This window comes from Peromyscus leucopus, chromosome X, assembly GCF_004664715.2.
Source record: "Peromyscus leucopus breed LL Stock chromosome X, UCI_PerLeu_2.1, whole genome shotgun sequence".
NCBI classification, from domain to species: domain Eukaryota; kingdom Metazoa; phylum Chordata; class Mammalia; order Rodentia; family Cricetidae; genus Peromyscus; species Peromyscus leucopus.
The window spans coordinates 64189272-64205015 of NC_051083.1; the positions used below are offsets into that span (position 1 = coordinate 64189272).

The 15744-nt window shown below is 39.5% G+C and overlaps 1 protein-coding gene across 3 annotated transcripts in view; it reads left to right on the forward strand.

Moving 5' to 3' along the window:
• The first annotated feature begins 8286 nt into the window (after positions 1-8286).
• Uprt (uracil phosphoribosyltransferase homolog) overlaps positions 8287-15744 on the forward strand; it is a 37743-nt gene continuing 30285 nt past the window's right edge. The window contains exons 1-2 of one of the 3 annotated variants that reach the window (XM_028891964.2): positions 8287-8340; positions 8442-8864. In XM_028891964.2, coding sequence (XP_028747797.1) covers positions 8479-8864 — 386 coding nt within the window. In that variant the 5' untranslated portion in view covers positions 8287-8340; positions 8442-8478. The other 2 variants (XR_003736820.2, XM_028891963.2) reach the window with 2 other exon arrangements.

Below are 15744 nucleotides of genomic sequence, written 5' to 3' on the forward strand. Positions count from 1 at the left end.
TACAAAAAACTAAATAAATAAATAAATAAATAAATAAATAAATAAATAAAGCCAGGTAGCCAGGTGGTTGTGGCAGTGCAAACCTTTAAACATGCAGAGCCAGGCGGATCTCTGAGTTCGAGGCCAGCCTGGTCTACAAAGTGAGTTCCAGGACAGCCAAGGCTACACAGAGAAACCCTGTCTCATAAAAACAAAACAAAACAAAACAAAAAAACAAAAATGAAAAAAAGAACACTGGCTCTGACCTGCACTCACAGATTCTTGTTTTTGATCATGTGAGCAGCTCTCCCTCATAAGCCCAAAGACACAAATGGTGACTCCATTTTCCTTTCTTGCAATGGTGGACTGAAACTCTTGAAACTGAAGTCTAAATACAACTTTCCTCCATTAGTTGTTTATGTCAGGTATTTGGGTCATAGTGACATGAAAGTAATGAGTACACTCCCTATTTCCCTTTCCTGCTTGCCACCCTTATAATTAATGGACATTTTACTTAATCCTTTTGTGTGTCCCTGACAACTGACTATAGTACTTACAAGGATCAAGATCTTTTGACTTATTACCATCCAACATCTAAGAAGAATGTCTTGCACAAAGTTGGTTATAAATATTTATTAAATGGGCGAAATAACAGATTTCAAGTAAAGGGTAACATTTAAGCACTTTCTGGGATGGAAAAAGGGTATAAAAGTAAAAGACTTGAGTTTTGTTCTCATTACAAATTGGTTGCCTTTGAGTGTCGAATACAACTTGGCCCCATCATCTAGTCAAGTTACTAGACAGTTGATGTAGAAATCATTTGGGTTATGACAATGCTTCTCAACATCCAGGTATACGGGCCTCCACTAATCAAGCTGAGATAAATTGGTGGATTTCAAATCCTCTCCACATTCTGTCTAGTATAGTTAGGACTTTGGATGCATATATATATATATATAGTCTCAAGAAGAAGAGTAAAGGTGATGTGACTAGTGCTTGGAATATAAATGTTGTGGACCTGGATGCAGAGTCCAGATCAGTGTGAGTCATTTTACTTCCATATCTCATTTACAGAGCCTTCGAAAGACATTCCATAGATTGTAAAGATATCTTGAACACAGAGCCTGATGTATGAAAGGGACTCTGAAACACCATTTCTACAGTCCACGAATGAAGAACACGAGGCTCACAGAGCAGAAGAAACTTGATTAAGTTACTACATATATCAGAATGGAGAAATCTTTGCTCTTTTCTTCTAGTCTAATGTTTTATATAGGGTATCCCAACTGAAGTGAACTCCTAAGATAAGCAGTAGCATAATATAAGCCAAATGCAGTATAGTGGGTCCAAAGTTTGATTTACAAAGTAAGCATAGTAAGAGATCATTGATTCTTTCAAAAGATCTTGTGGTTTATTGGGGGTAAGTGAAGTTGGGAACTTCAACTGTCAACAAAGCAGAACTACTTTATAACACATGGTGCTATACTTACCAAGGGAATTTCATCTCAGCAAAACAAAGGTATAAGGTGTATACAGGTTCATATTAGTTCATAGTTTTGCAGCTCCTTTTAACAAATCAAAGCTAGAACACATTCAATTAATTTTTGTCAGTCCAACTCACTGATAAGTGGTTCTGATACTGCAATTTGCAAAGCAGAAGTTGCATGATCTCTTATGATTTTCTTTTGACAGCTTGAATCAAGTTCATGCAGGCACTCATGAGGTTACCTGGAATTTATGTTTCTTTCTGTCACAGAATGGATAGCTCAAAAACAGGCTTAAGTAAAGGTCTGAATGAAGGGAATTTATTAGGGGTAGTGTTCTTGAGAATATCTGCATGGAATAAAAGAAATATGATTGAGCCCAGCTTGATGGTGCTTGACTTTAATCCTAGCAGTCAGGAGGCTGAGAGGCAAAGACAGAAGGATCTGAGTCTGAGGTCATCCTGGTCCCCTGGACGGCCAGGCCTACAAAGAGAAACCCCATCTCAAGAAAAGAAAAAAAAAGAGAAAGAAAAGGAGGGGGAGAGAATAAAAGAAATAAAGGGAGAGAAAATGAAAGAGGACTGAGTTCAGGGAGAAGTTACAACAAAGGAGTCATTAACCATATGAGAAGTTCTGGGGCTTGGACTGGCCCTTCAGGTGCTCTTCAAACTAACTCAAAGTTAGTTACCTTGTTTTGTTGTTGCTGCAACTAGATATCTATCAGGGAGCAATTTCTGGGAAAAATGGTTTATTTTGGCTCCTGGTTCAGGGAATAAAGCACATCATAGTGGGGAAGGCATGGCAGCAGAACAGCCCTTATTTGTGCATCGGGGAGTTGCTTGTTCATATTTCAGAAAACCAAAACCGCAAATAAATGGGTAATGCTGGAAGCTGGCTTCCTTCCGCATTTCTTTATATATTCAGTCTGGAATCACATCTCTGGGGATGGCACCTGTTCACATTCAGGGTAGGTCTTCATCCCCTCACTTAATCCTTTTTGGAAAAGCTCTTGTAGACACTCATGTACTGCTTATTAATCCAACCAGATTGACAACTGAAACTATCCGCCACAGAAAGACATGAAACTTTGTATTCACACAGGATGCAGTTTGACCCTGTGGAAGAAAACAGCGTGTGGAACATTGAATACAGCAGATCTCTCAGGCTCAGCCTAGGATAATTCTTAGGGAGGGAATTAGTAGCAAATCTTGTAAGGCAGCATTCCAGGTGGCAAAGGGATTAGCATTAAAGTTCTTAGTGGAAGATGTGGGTGGCACACCTTAGCATCCATCCCACCTTTCTTTCTTTGCATCCCACCTCCCACCATTTACTTACACGAATGTCTTCAACTAGTTTCATTCATTTCGTGCCTTACTCTGCACTAGAAAGCCTCTCACAGGGTTCAAAAGAATCATCCTCTTTCTCTTTGATTTTTAAATAAACACTTTATTAATGATTAAAGTAGCAGGAAGTGAGGGAGCTAACTAGAAGCTATAAACTTAGAATGATGACACCTTCAACTCTTAGCATGTCCATTTTACAAGTTTTCTTTTATACATATAATGTATGCTCTCTTATATGAGATGTGTCTATACTGACCACCCCCCTCCCGCCACTTCCCTGGAGATTGTTTAGGATCTATCTTTAGGGAAGGCTTTGTACTCAACAAGTAATCTAACTTCCAAAGACTAAGCAATATGTATTTAAAACGTCATTACAGTTTTTAAAATGCTGAAAATTTTGATAATGTCAGTTAGACTGGAGGATATTATATTCAATGAGATGGGTCAGACACAGAAAGACACATACTGGATTGACTTGTGTATGTGCCAAATTCCAGCAATTGAACTAAAGAACTAGAGAGTAGGCTGGTAGAATGTGGGAATGAGGAGGTACTGGTCAAATGATGTGTTGGTTCGCTTTTTATTTTTTTTAACTTGGCGAAAGCTAGTGTCATCTAGAAAGAGGAAATATCAGTTAGAACCAAGTTCGAGGCTGCACAAAAGGAGACCACCACTCCAATTGAAGGGTCTGAAGAAGGTAAACTTTACTCTTGATCAAAAAGGCGTGTTTGGAAGAGTGAACACAAAGAAAGACAGGAAGTGCATTTGGCTTTTATTCTCTTTAGGTGATCACGACTGTGTCTTTCCCCCTGACCTTCCAGTCTTTCAAGACTGGCTACTTTTAAAAGAGTCCACAAAGGAAAGGGCAAGGGATTCTGGCACCAGCTAATCAAGTTCCTGGAATGCAGTCGGGGCCTTTGTGCAAATAAAGGGTTGACTAGGTGGAGTTGGATTGAAAACATTTGCATAAAAATCTTACAAGGTGGGAGATCAAAAGATTTGAATTCTTTATCAAAAAAACAAGTTTTACAGTGTTTAATAGAAAAAAAATAATGTCCAGTGTTCCTTAAATGTCTTGAGGAATTCTGTGGGAGGGCGTTTGCTTGATTAATGATTAATGTGGGAGGGCCCAATTCACTCAGGGCAGTGCCACCCCCACATAAGTGAGTTGCATTACAAAGCAAGTGGGGGGGGAGGGGCTCAGCAGTTAAGAGCATTTGTTGCTCGTGAAGAGGGTCTGGGTTTGATTACAAACAAGCACTCCCATGGTGATTCCCAGCCATCTGTAATTCCAGACCCAGGGATCCAGTGACTTCTGACCTCCATGGGTACCAAGCATGTACATGGTAAACCTACAAACATGTAGGCAAAACACTCATACACAAAATAAAATGAAATATTTAAAAAAAAAATTTGTTTTTGTTGTTGCTTTTAAAGTAAGCCGAGAAAGCCATAAGGAGCAAGGAGCAAGCCATAAGCAGTGGCCCTCCATGATATTTGCTTCTGTTCCTGCCTCCAGGTTCCTGCTGGAGTTCCTGTTCTGACTTCTCTTCATGATGAACTGTGATTGAGTTGAGTAAGCTAAATAAACCTTTTCCTTCCCACGTTGCTTTCGGTCATGGTGTTTTCAGCAATAGAACATAAACTAGGACAAAGGGGACAAACTTTCAGCCAGAAAATGAATGAGTTCTAGGATCTAGTGTGCAACATGGTGACTGCCATCCATATTATATTGTATGCTTGATATATCCTTGCTACAGAGTACATCCTTTTAGGATGTAGAATAGTTAATGCAGGGTCTTGTTACATAGCCCAGGCTAGGCTAGATCTCACTTACTGCCCAGGCTGGTCTCAAATACTCTATCCTCTTGCTTCAGCCTCCTGAGGGCTAGAATTATACCTGGGCTATACAGCAAGACTTTGTTTTAATAAATTATATAAAATAAAATGGAACCAAGATAAGGAATATACCTGAATGATGACACAGATATTCATTTTTTGGAAAAAAGGTATACAACAGTACCTATTCTTTAGATTTCCTTTTAAATAATACATTTTTGTTTCTAAGAAATTTAAAATTATAGTAAAGTGGCTTAAACATCATTAAAATCAATGCAAAGAGATTACCAATACAAAGAGTTCAGGTGAGGACTATTTATTTCTTTAGAGACAAGCAGTCATGTAACTCTAACTCAAGCTGACCTTGAACTCTAGATCCTCTCATCTCTATCTACCAAGTACTAGGATTACAAATGTGTGACACTATGGTCATGTAGGCATAAGAATTAAAACAAGATTATATCCTGATTCCTTAACTCAGTTATATAACACAAATTTGAGACATGTGTATAGTATTACAGGTGAGATACTGTCTAGTACAATATAAGGTATGGTCCACAGTAGAAGAATATAACCAAGACTAATCTGAGGACATGATTTACAGAAGCACATTGGGTTTCTCAAATTTAGTTTTAAATGCCTGCTCCTGCACTTATGGCCTGCATGACAAATTGTCAAGTGAATTAATCTAAGTCTTCATTTTCTTACTTGTAAGATGGAAATAATAAGATGGACCGCATTCAAAAGTCATTAGAAAGTTTACGTAAGATACTTAAAGAATAGAAAAGCGAGTTTATTATAAGGTCTCTTTTCTCCCAGCTTTTACTATTAGTTGGTTGTTACTTTAAGTTAAGCTCCTAAGTCTTCATTTTCTTACCTGATTTGCCATGTCAAATGATATTTAAAAAGTGCTTTGAAAAGACACTGTATAGCTAGAAGTGAAGGACTCCTGTTGGGATGTATAATCGATCTGTAGTTAAAAATCATCTTAAGTTCAGAGCTTGAACCTCTGTATTTGACAGTCTGACCAATTTAGTGCATTGCCTGGGATTTCGTCCATCACAGGTTAAGAAATACACAACAAAGCCTTACCGATCAGAAACTATTCTTGTATTAGTTGCCTTTCAAAATGTGTTATCTCTTAAATATATCTTTGCAACAAAGAGAAAAATGTATTAAACTGATTTAAAAACAAACGAAGAACAAACCACCCAAAATGAAGCCATGTCAATTACTGCAGGGGGATCTTCTAGCTTTTAATTTATATGGCTTTCTACATACTTCAGAAAGTAGTAAGCAAGAAAGCCAGGTGAAATTAGTTAATGCTGCTGTTTCCACATATGCCAAAGGTTTCAGTGCTGAGTAACATTATCCCTGCTTTGCAAAGATCCAGGCTGTCTACCACCACTTGAAAATTTCAATACTTTCATTTATTTTATCTTGCATCTATGTTGACACCCAGTAAACTGGCTGGATTGTAATAGTAAAGATGCAATCAGTATTTCATTAACTGAATGATTTCATGTATCTCTACATGTAGGTGAAGACTGAATTCAGAGTCCAAAGATTAGTGCTCCTGTGTTAGCTCCAATCCTTTTGAATGTGTGGTCTTGGACAATTATTTGATTGTGTGAGACAGGATTTGTGTTTTCTCCCTTCCACACCAGTGTGTGTGTGTGTGTGTGTGTGTGTGTGTGTGTGTGTGTGTGTGTATCCCAGGCTGGCCTTGAATTGGTGATCCTCCTACCTCAACACCCTGAGTGCTGGGATTATAGTCATATGTCACCATGTCTGGCTTTTTTCCCCTTGAGTTTTCAAATAATAGAATGCATATGAATGCTTTGTAAATTATAGAACACAAAACTTCATGTGCTATCATGATTAATCAGTAAATTTTATCTTACCAGAACCTCAAATGTAGACCTGCTAATGCTTATTGGTTAATATAAGCAAGTGTATGTTTAACATGAAAGTGCAGACAGAAGACAGACTGGCAATTGTACTGTTCCAATTCATTATTCTATGGCATTGAAAATAAGGTCAGAGGACTGATGAAACAATGGGCAAACTCGAGTGCAGTTTTGGAGCCGGGGTATCTTTGATCATGATACAATACTGGGCTTCAGTGAATTCCCTTAGAGTATTCATTAACAAAATAGCCATTTGTTCTTGAGTACTTCAAGCTAGCAGATGCAGGTTTTAAACCCAGAGACCCTTTCGTTTGCATTATGTGCTAGGTGAAAAGATGTACAAGCTTTCAGAAGTGTGTGGGATTGCATTCGAGATTGCAATTTCACAAAGCAATGAAACTTACACAGTCTACATTTTATTTGTAGATAGTAATTTACAGACTTGAAAACTGGTACATAAAGGAGACACACAAAGAGGAAAACATGACTAATAATAACACTGAAACAACAAATGAGTGAAGAAAACATAAAACAGACAACTAGATCAAAGTTCAGTTTCTGCCAAAGACCTGGGTAGTCCCATTTCTGTTACTCATATTTCTGTAAATTTTTTTTGGGGGGAGCAGTATAAGTGTGGGTATAGATAACAAAAATAGAAAGGACATTGCAGATGGGGAAAAGATTTTTATAAAGGACAGGGGAGAGAATATTATATGACCTTAAAGTGGAGACTGAACTACTGTGAGTGAAAGCGGGGGAACAGGAGATGAAGGAGAGGTGTGGGGGAGAAAGGTCAACCCAAATAAAGCATTATGAAAACCATATACTGAAGCCTATCACACTGAAACAAGCAAACAAATAGGCAAAACAAATCGTTGAGTTACTTGTTAAAAACAAAGATTCTCGAGTCCTATTTCATGACTACTGTATTAGAATCTCAATGGTAAGCTCTGAGATGTTGCTTATTTTATTGTTTTTAAGACTAGGGCTTGCTGTGTAACCCAGGCTGGCTTTGAACTCTTGATCCTTTTGTGTCAGCTTCCACAGAGCTGGGATTACAGATGTGTGCCTTCATGTCCAGTCAAAACTCAGCATTTTAACAAGTTCTACAATTGTTCTGATACACACAGATGTTTGAAAATTACTGTCCTAGACATTCATCTCTTTATGGTGAGTACCTATGCATTTTTGAAAGGTATCTATCTTTCCAAGTATTGTTTGGAAGAACAAAGTGACTGCGTATCAAAAAAGACAACAAAATTTCCATGGTAACTTGTGCAATGCAGGGCCCAACCAATACTAGTAAGAAAAACTTTGGTGGTCAAGCACACTTATGAAACTGCAGCTTGTGAAACAGTCTAGAAAGGCCAGGCTTTTCAGTAGCCTGCTAGGTGTTCTTACTTCCTTCTGTAACACAGATAAGCTATTATTAGCTTGAAGATACAAAAAACTACTCAAGTACAATTTCTTTGTTAAGTCACAAAGTCTGAAAGCATGTGCCTTATGTATATAACTCACCCGTACTTTCTCTCGACTGTACCAAAGTTCTGTTTTCAGGAAGTCTTAGGGGTTTCCGGGGCACTCAGCAATGAGGAATCTCCGGTTTAGCCACGTTTGCCAGGCTACGTGTGAGAATCTATCAAGCAGGAAAGACTCCAAAGGGTTAACAAACCAGCCTGCTGCTGACTGGCAGGCAGACAGACCAATAAGGTGTCTAAGCCGGCAGTGCGTCTGGTGTGGGCGGGTATGGGACAAAGCGTGCGAAAGGACCGCGGAGGCCTAGGGGTGAGAGGGCAGACGGGGTTAGAGATTTGGAGGAGGCGGGGGCCCGGAGAAAGCACATGTCCGTATCCCCTTCTTCCTGCTCTTTATCCCTTTATCCTTAGGGTTTGACTGCTGCTGAGACAGCCCGGGGCCCTGTGTATGGCCACGGAGTTACAGTGTCCGGACTCCATGCCTTGTCACAACCGGCAAGTAAACTCTACTTCTACCCCAAGTCCCGAGCGTCTGCGAGCAGACGACCCGATCCTGGATCATGCCGAAGAAAATAACGCTGCTATGGCTAAGCTGACTCTGCTCCCCGGGCACGCCCATTCGAGCGTGCTCTCCGAGCGGGACTCTCAGGCCTGCCATGGCACTAACCTTCACTCTGAGAACCACAGTGACAGTAGTGACAGTGGCAACTACGAAGCACCTGTCGGCGACTCCCTGCTAGGGGACTGTGAACTCTCCCGACAGATCGGGGCACAGCTTAAGCTGCTGCCTATGAATGATCAGATCCGGGAGCTGCAGACTATCATCCGGGACAAGTAAGCCCAGAGCGGAAGGGGGAAAGGGAGTGGAGGGGCTGCAGGGTGAAAGTAAAAAGCCAGTGTTTGAATTTGGCAAACTGGTCTTTGGGGATTCGAGCCAGGCCTCTTTCTTTGGCATGTGAGTAGGAGGGGAGTCAGCTAGACACATCTATAACCCTCTCTTAGTTCTTGTGGTTAACATTGCTTTGTGTAGGAATGAAACCTTGTAGGTAGCCTTCAGCGTCTTCCGGCCTCTTTGTCTCTCTTAAGCAGAACCAATCCTCAACTGTGCCAGGCAGATACACACCCCTAATGCCATCTGCTCAGTTCCTGACCACGTGGTAAATGTATAACCCAGAAATGGTTACTGCCTATGATTATTATCACCTAGCAGCCCAGGCTCACAGAAAGCAATTTCAAGTGAAATGATATTGTGCTTCTCTGGCCCTCTGACTCATAGCATTTGCTGCTGCATTTGCCATTTGTTTACTGTGTGGGAGTTCAGGTTTACCTGGACTTCAGAAAGTTTATCATTCCAATCTGATCAAGATTGTCTTACTGAGAACTCACAGGTCGTAGTTAACAGCAAAGGCAGTCTAAGAACATGTTGGACCCTCCTAATCCCACAAATCAGTGTAACAAGAACTTCATGTTAAAATACTTTGGAATATGAGTTTTCTCTGAAAAATATGTACCACAATGAAATACAGCTGCTGTCCTTCCTTCTTGTTTTCCTTTCTTTTCTTTTTTGAGACAGGGTTTCCCTAAGTTGCTGCTCATAGTCTGGCCTCAAACTCCAAGGCACAAGCCAGTCTCCCAAGTGGGTGGAAACTACTGGACATGAGACCATACCTGGCAGCTTTAAATGAGTAGCTACAGCATATAAGACCACTATCTTCCCAGCGTGCCTTGACATTTTAAAAATGCCCTCATCTAAGTCAGATTTTAGCAACTTTTTCTTCATCCTCTTGTAATAGGCTCTTGTGTTTCCTCACTGCACTTGTCTTGAGGTGTTCACATTCATGCACCTTTTTAAACACAGCAGCCTTGATTTGCTCCCCGCCATCTCAGCAGCCTTCGCTGGCCTATCAGAACCTACCAAAGTCGGGGATGTTTGACCCTTTTGGTTCTGAGGCATTCTTGTTTCTGCTTTCTTTTGGAATGCCCTATATCCCTACTTATGAATGGTCAGGTCCTATTTTTCAAGGCTAAACCCATTCTTTCTGGCTCATTTTCCTGATCTTTTAAAATAGAAGACTTTTATTTTGTCTTCTATTTTGAATATTATTGTGTATGAATTCCTTTCCTTGCTTATTAGGCTTTATTAAGCTTTTTTCTTTCTTTCTTTCTTTTTCTTTTCTTTCTTTTTTTTTCTTTCGAGACAGGGTTTCTCTGTGTAGCTTTGCGCCTTTCCTGGAACTCGCTTTGGAGACCAGGCTGGCCTCGAACTCACAGAGATCCACTTGCCTCTGCCTCCCGAGTGCTGGGATTAAAGGCGTGCGCCACCACCGCACGGCTTATTATGCTTTATGACAGAAATCATTTTATATTTTTGAATTACAACCATTCCTTGCCAGTAATAGATACTCAATCATTAAAGATTGTTTCTACCTTTTGTGGATATAGAGTTTTACTATATAGCCTAGTCTGGCCTCAAACGTTTGATCCTCCTGCTTCAGCTTCTTGGATGCTTGAGTTACAGGAGCACACTACTATGCCTGGATCTAGCTCTCAAAATTATATTTATGAAACTGTACTATTTGTTTATAAAGAATCAGTATTGAAAACTGATCACGTGATCTAATGGCATAGAGGTCTTTAAAAAGATGAGGCATAGGCTTGGTAACAGTTGTTGAGAAATAAAGAAAATATGATTCTAATTTTGGTCTCTTGGACCCTATTGCCCTTATAGATGAGTTTCAGGGCTTAGGAAGTTTCTGGTAAATTGTATTTGTCCATTATAATGGTTGTTTTAAAAATAATGTCTTTACTGAAGGACTGGAATTTAGCTCAGTGATAGAACTCTCACATTGTAGACATGAGACCTTGGATTTGATTCCAAGCACTGCAAATAAAAGAAGATCTTTATTGAGATACAATTCATATACAATTGAAGCATTTTAAAGTATACAACTTAGTAGTTTTACATATGTTCATGGCTGTGTTTCATCACCTACCACAATCAGTTTTAGAACATAGTCATGGCCTCAACAAGAGACCTCACAGGTCAATCCACATTTCTCTAACATCTCCTCAATCCCTAGGCAGTAATTAGTTTACTTTATATTTCCAGACATTTGCCTATTCTGGGCATTTTTTTATTTTTCTTTGTGTGTGTGGTATATATGTGTGTTCATTTTTGTGTGGGTGTAGGTATGCATGCATGTACGTATGTATGTGGAGTGTAGAGAGATGTTGACATCTAGAACCTTCACTTTCACTACACACCTTATCTTTTGAGACAGTGTCTTTTACTAAACCTGGAGCTCACCGTTTCAGCAAGACTAGTTGCCTAGCAAGCTCCAAGGCTCCTTCCATCTCTATTTCTCCGGTGTTAGGATTAAAGGTGTGCCCGAACCCAACCTTACATGGGTACTGTGGGGTCTGAATTCAAGCCCTTATGCCAGTGTGCAAGCCCTTTACTAACTGAGCTATCTCCCTAGCCCTTACATTGACTTAACTAATATAAAAACATAAAAGTTTTGCATGTCAATGGAGTAGTACATAGTAGTTAAATCAGGTTAAATATGTTTTTCCAAGCACTTGTCAACGCTTTATGGTAAAAGCTTTCTAAATATTTTATTCTTGTTTTTTGAAATGTGCATACATTATTATCTGTACTCCACCTACTATGTAACAGTACAACAAAGCACTTGCTAACTAATTTGTACTCAGTACTCCTTCATCAAACTTTCTACCTCCTTCTCATCCCCCTTTCTTCCCCAGCCTGTGGTGAAATCCATTTTACTATCAAATTCCCTGAGATCAAGTTTTCAAGAGTCCACATATGAGTGAGATCATGGGGTTCTTGCTATTTTGGACAGTTCACATCAAAGGATGCAATATGTGGCTGGTTTCTTTTACTGTAATGTTGGCTAATTTCTTTTAGTGTAATGTTTTCAGGGTTCATTCCTTTTTGTGGCTGAATGGTACTTCATTGTATAGACCTGCTGCAGTTTGTTTATGTATCCAATGAGTAATGAACATTTGGGTAGTTTCCCCTCTCTGATTATGATGAATAAGGCCACTGTGAACATTTGCTTATATGCCCTTGTGCAGGGGTAGGGATCTTTAGTTTTCATTACATTTCATAAAGGATCATGATGTAAAGGTTAAAAACCATTAATACAGAGCTTGGAGAGAGTATGACATTCAGCATTTGCATATGATAGTATCTATATGTTTTGATTATATCACATTATTTAGAAAGGCTTGGATTATATAGCAACTTGAGAATAAGTGGAATCCTTTATATTTTTCTTCTGATTTTGAAAAAGGAGACAGTAGAATCCTGTGAAAGGATCTTAGGCAAGATGTTTAACATCTCTGTGTTTCTGCTTTATAATTTATAAAATGAAGATGTTAGTGCAGCCTCATGGAGCTCCTGAGAAGCTAAAACAAGATACTATCCGTGAACACTGTTATAAACTGTGAATTGCTGCGTATATTTACAGCATTTAAATTCTTCGAGTTGGAAATTATGCATGCTTTTTACTGACGCAGTATAAGGGATTTGCTTGTACAGAGAATTCAGATTCTTTATTTGAAAATCAATACCAAAGCCAGATCTTGTGGTTCATGCTGCTAATCCCAGCATTCAGGAGGCTGAGTGAGAAGGATTGCTGTAGTTGGAGGCTAGTTAGTCTATGATGATTAGTGAGGAACAAGCCAGCCAGAGCTACCTAGCAAGACCTTCCTCAAAACAAACAAAAATACTGAAAAAGCCTACATAATTTGTATCCCACTTTGACACAGTACAGAAAGACCTACTGTGATTTTTCCCTAATGAGTTGGTGCTTTTTCAGGCTGGAGACAGTGTTTTTTAGTTTTGTTTCTGTTAACCAGCATAATCTGGTAACAGAAGCTTTCTCTTTCTTTCTTTTTTTAATTGTCTTGCCGTTATGCAAACAAGGACCGTTTCAGGTTCTGTAGGAGCTGACAGAGTGTCTGTTGTAAGCAGAGCAATATTCATGTAGGTCTAGTTATGGAAAGTGCAACCGGTTGTCATAGTCTGTCCTCTTTGAGGCATATGCTTTTCTCTGTTTTGATAGGACAGCATGCATATATATTATGGAGGTGTCTGATACTAGAAGCCCTTGGAGTACATGTTGTTTCTTTTATTGTTCCTGGTTCTTAGAATCTATCTGCTAAAGGGATTGCTTTATGAATTGACTCTGGCATGGAGAAATGGGGTGATCCAACAGGACTGCAAATTGTTGTATATCTATAAAGCAGGCAAGATTGAGGACATTGTACTGATTTAAAATGGCTTTATTTTTTGAAGTGTACAATATTTGAAACGTAATATGTTGGCTGTATTATTGAATTTCAAGGAAATGATTTTCTCTCTTTGAGAGTGCAGTAATCTAAACACCAAATGGAATGGATAATTTACTCAGCTACACATACATGGGTCACTGGCAAACGAGGAAAAAAAATGACTCCCTCATTTTCCTGTGGTTTCTTTTTTGTCGCTGTTGAAATGGATTAAACTATGCATTCTTTTCTTCCTGAATAATAAACCCAGTAGAATCTGGGTGTAATGTACTTTTCCTCTTGAACATGGTTCATGACCTCATATGGAAGGCAATGAAGTGAATTTTTAAAAATCATTCTCCAGGCCCCAGTTGTATGGGGGCGGGGAGGACGGGAGGGAAGGAGGAGGGGAGGGAGGAGAGAGAGAGAGAGAGAGAGAGAGAGAGAGAGAGAGAGAGAGAGAGAGAGAGAGAGAGAGAGAGAGATTTTGTTTCCTGAAATACTAGAGTAAAATTGTATTGTGAGCTATTGAGTATATTCTGTCTGTATTCTTGTCCTGGGAAAGGCTTTGGCATGGCTTCTGTATGCTGCTTGGATGGAAGTTGAGCAATTATCTTAAGATTTTTTTTCAGTCTACAAAATGGCACCAAAGAACTACCTTCAGCCCTGTGACTGGTTTTTAAGTCATCTGGAGAGGAGACATTTAACCTCAGGTTGGATGAAAGTGCTATGCAGCCCTAATACGAGTATTGCCTAATGTGATGTGACTCATCTAAGTAATGTACTGTTCTGAACCAAAGCTGTGCATTAGAACTGATAGTGATGTCTTTTTTAAAAACAAGTTCCTGGCTCTCATCCTTAGAGCTTGTTTGTGCAGTGTTGGGTGGAACCTCTTTGCAGTGTTACAAACACCACAAATGATTATTCTGTGCTCAAATGAGACCACTGCCTCTGGGAGAACGACCAGGCTCCCTGGGTGGTGCTTGGCCTGGCTTCAGACTTGGAGTATAGAGTGATCTAGGGATCTATACACAAAACAAGAAGTAGCTTAAACAACTTGTCCTGGCGTTGTCCTGAGGCTAGAGGAATGTCAGCATTTGTCATTTCAATTGATATGAAACCAAAATGCTCACTATAGAGAAAATATGATTTACAAATTGTTTAAAACATGAACATGTTTTTTTTTAATTTTTGTACATTTCCCATTTGAATTTTCTAACTGACTTTACTGAAATAGGGAGGAAGCCCCATCTCTAAGCAGCACAAATCCCTGATATAAGATGTGCTGAGTCTATCCTAGTAATGGCTCACCAGTTACATTGGCCTCTAGCAAGTGAAAATGAGAACTCTTGCTTTCCTACCTGCTTTTTGGCATTTATATTGAACTGTTTGGAGATGCATGTCCACAGTGAGTGGCACTCTATTACTAAGAAGACTTTGCTGACTTGCACCTGGCAGCTAGAAGAAGCTATTGATTGATTGATTGATTTTAATTTCCATTGAGTTCAATTTGTTCTAAGTGTATTGTTCAGGGTTTGTTGTTGGAAGGCAATGGGAGGAGGAAAGTCAGTTGCAGGCCATCTGCATACTCCAGCAAACCTTGGGGCTGTCCTTGGTTTTAGTCATCATGTAATGGAGAGGTGGAGCTTACCTTCTCAGAGTGCTCATTACACCGGAACTTGACATGAAACCCATCTTTTTTTTTTTGGTTTTTCGAGACAGGGTTTCTCTGTGTAGCTTTGCGCCTTTCCTGGAACTCACTTTGGAGACCAGGCTGGCCTCGAACTCACAGAGATCCGCCTGCCTCTGCCTCCCGAGTGCTGGGATTAAAGGCGTGCGCCACCACCGCCGGCGAAACCCATCTTTTTGACTGAGCCTGCCAGAACTGCTTTTAGGTTTCCCTTCCCTTCTGCCTGTTGGTTACACAAACAAACAAAACATTAAGTCTGAGTACTCACACTCTGAGTTTTAATATTCTTACTTTGAAAGTCCAATATATTATTCCTGCAGGTAAAACACAGGATGCCCAGTTAAGTTTGAGTTCAAGTAAACAATGAACACTTTCTAATATAAGTGTAGCTTATATATTTCATGGGATTTCTGAAATTCACATTATTGTGTATCCTGTATTTTTGTCCTGTATTTTTATTTGCTAAATGCTCACTCCAGTCTCCCTTCTCCAAAGGTCACAAACAATCCACGTATATAATCTTCTAGGAAGAAGAGTGATGTATTTAAACTTTTGAAATGACATGCAATTCAGTGTTCCTAGGATTTGATTTTAGTTAAATTGTTTAGAGTTATGATTCAGGAAGAGTTTGCCTTTAATTGCTTTTGAAAAGCATGTATTTTTTAAAAGCAGGGTCTTGATATATGGTCCTGGCCTTAAACTTGTTAGGGATGCCAGGCTGTCTTTGAACTT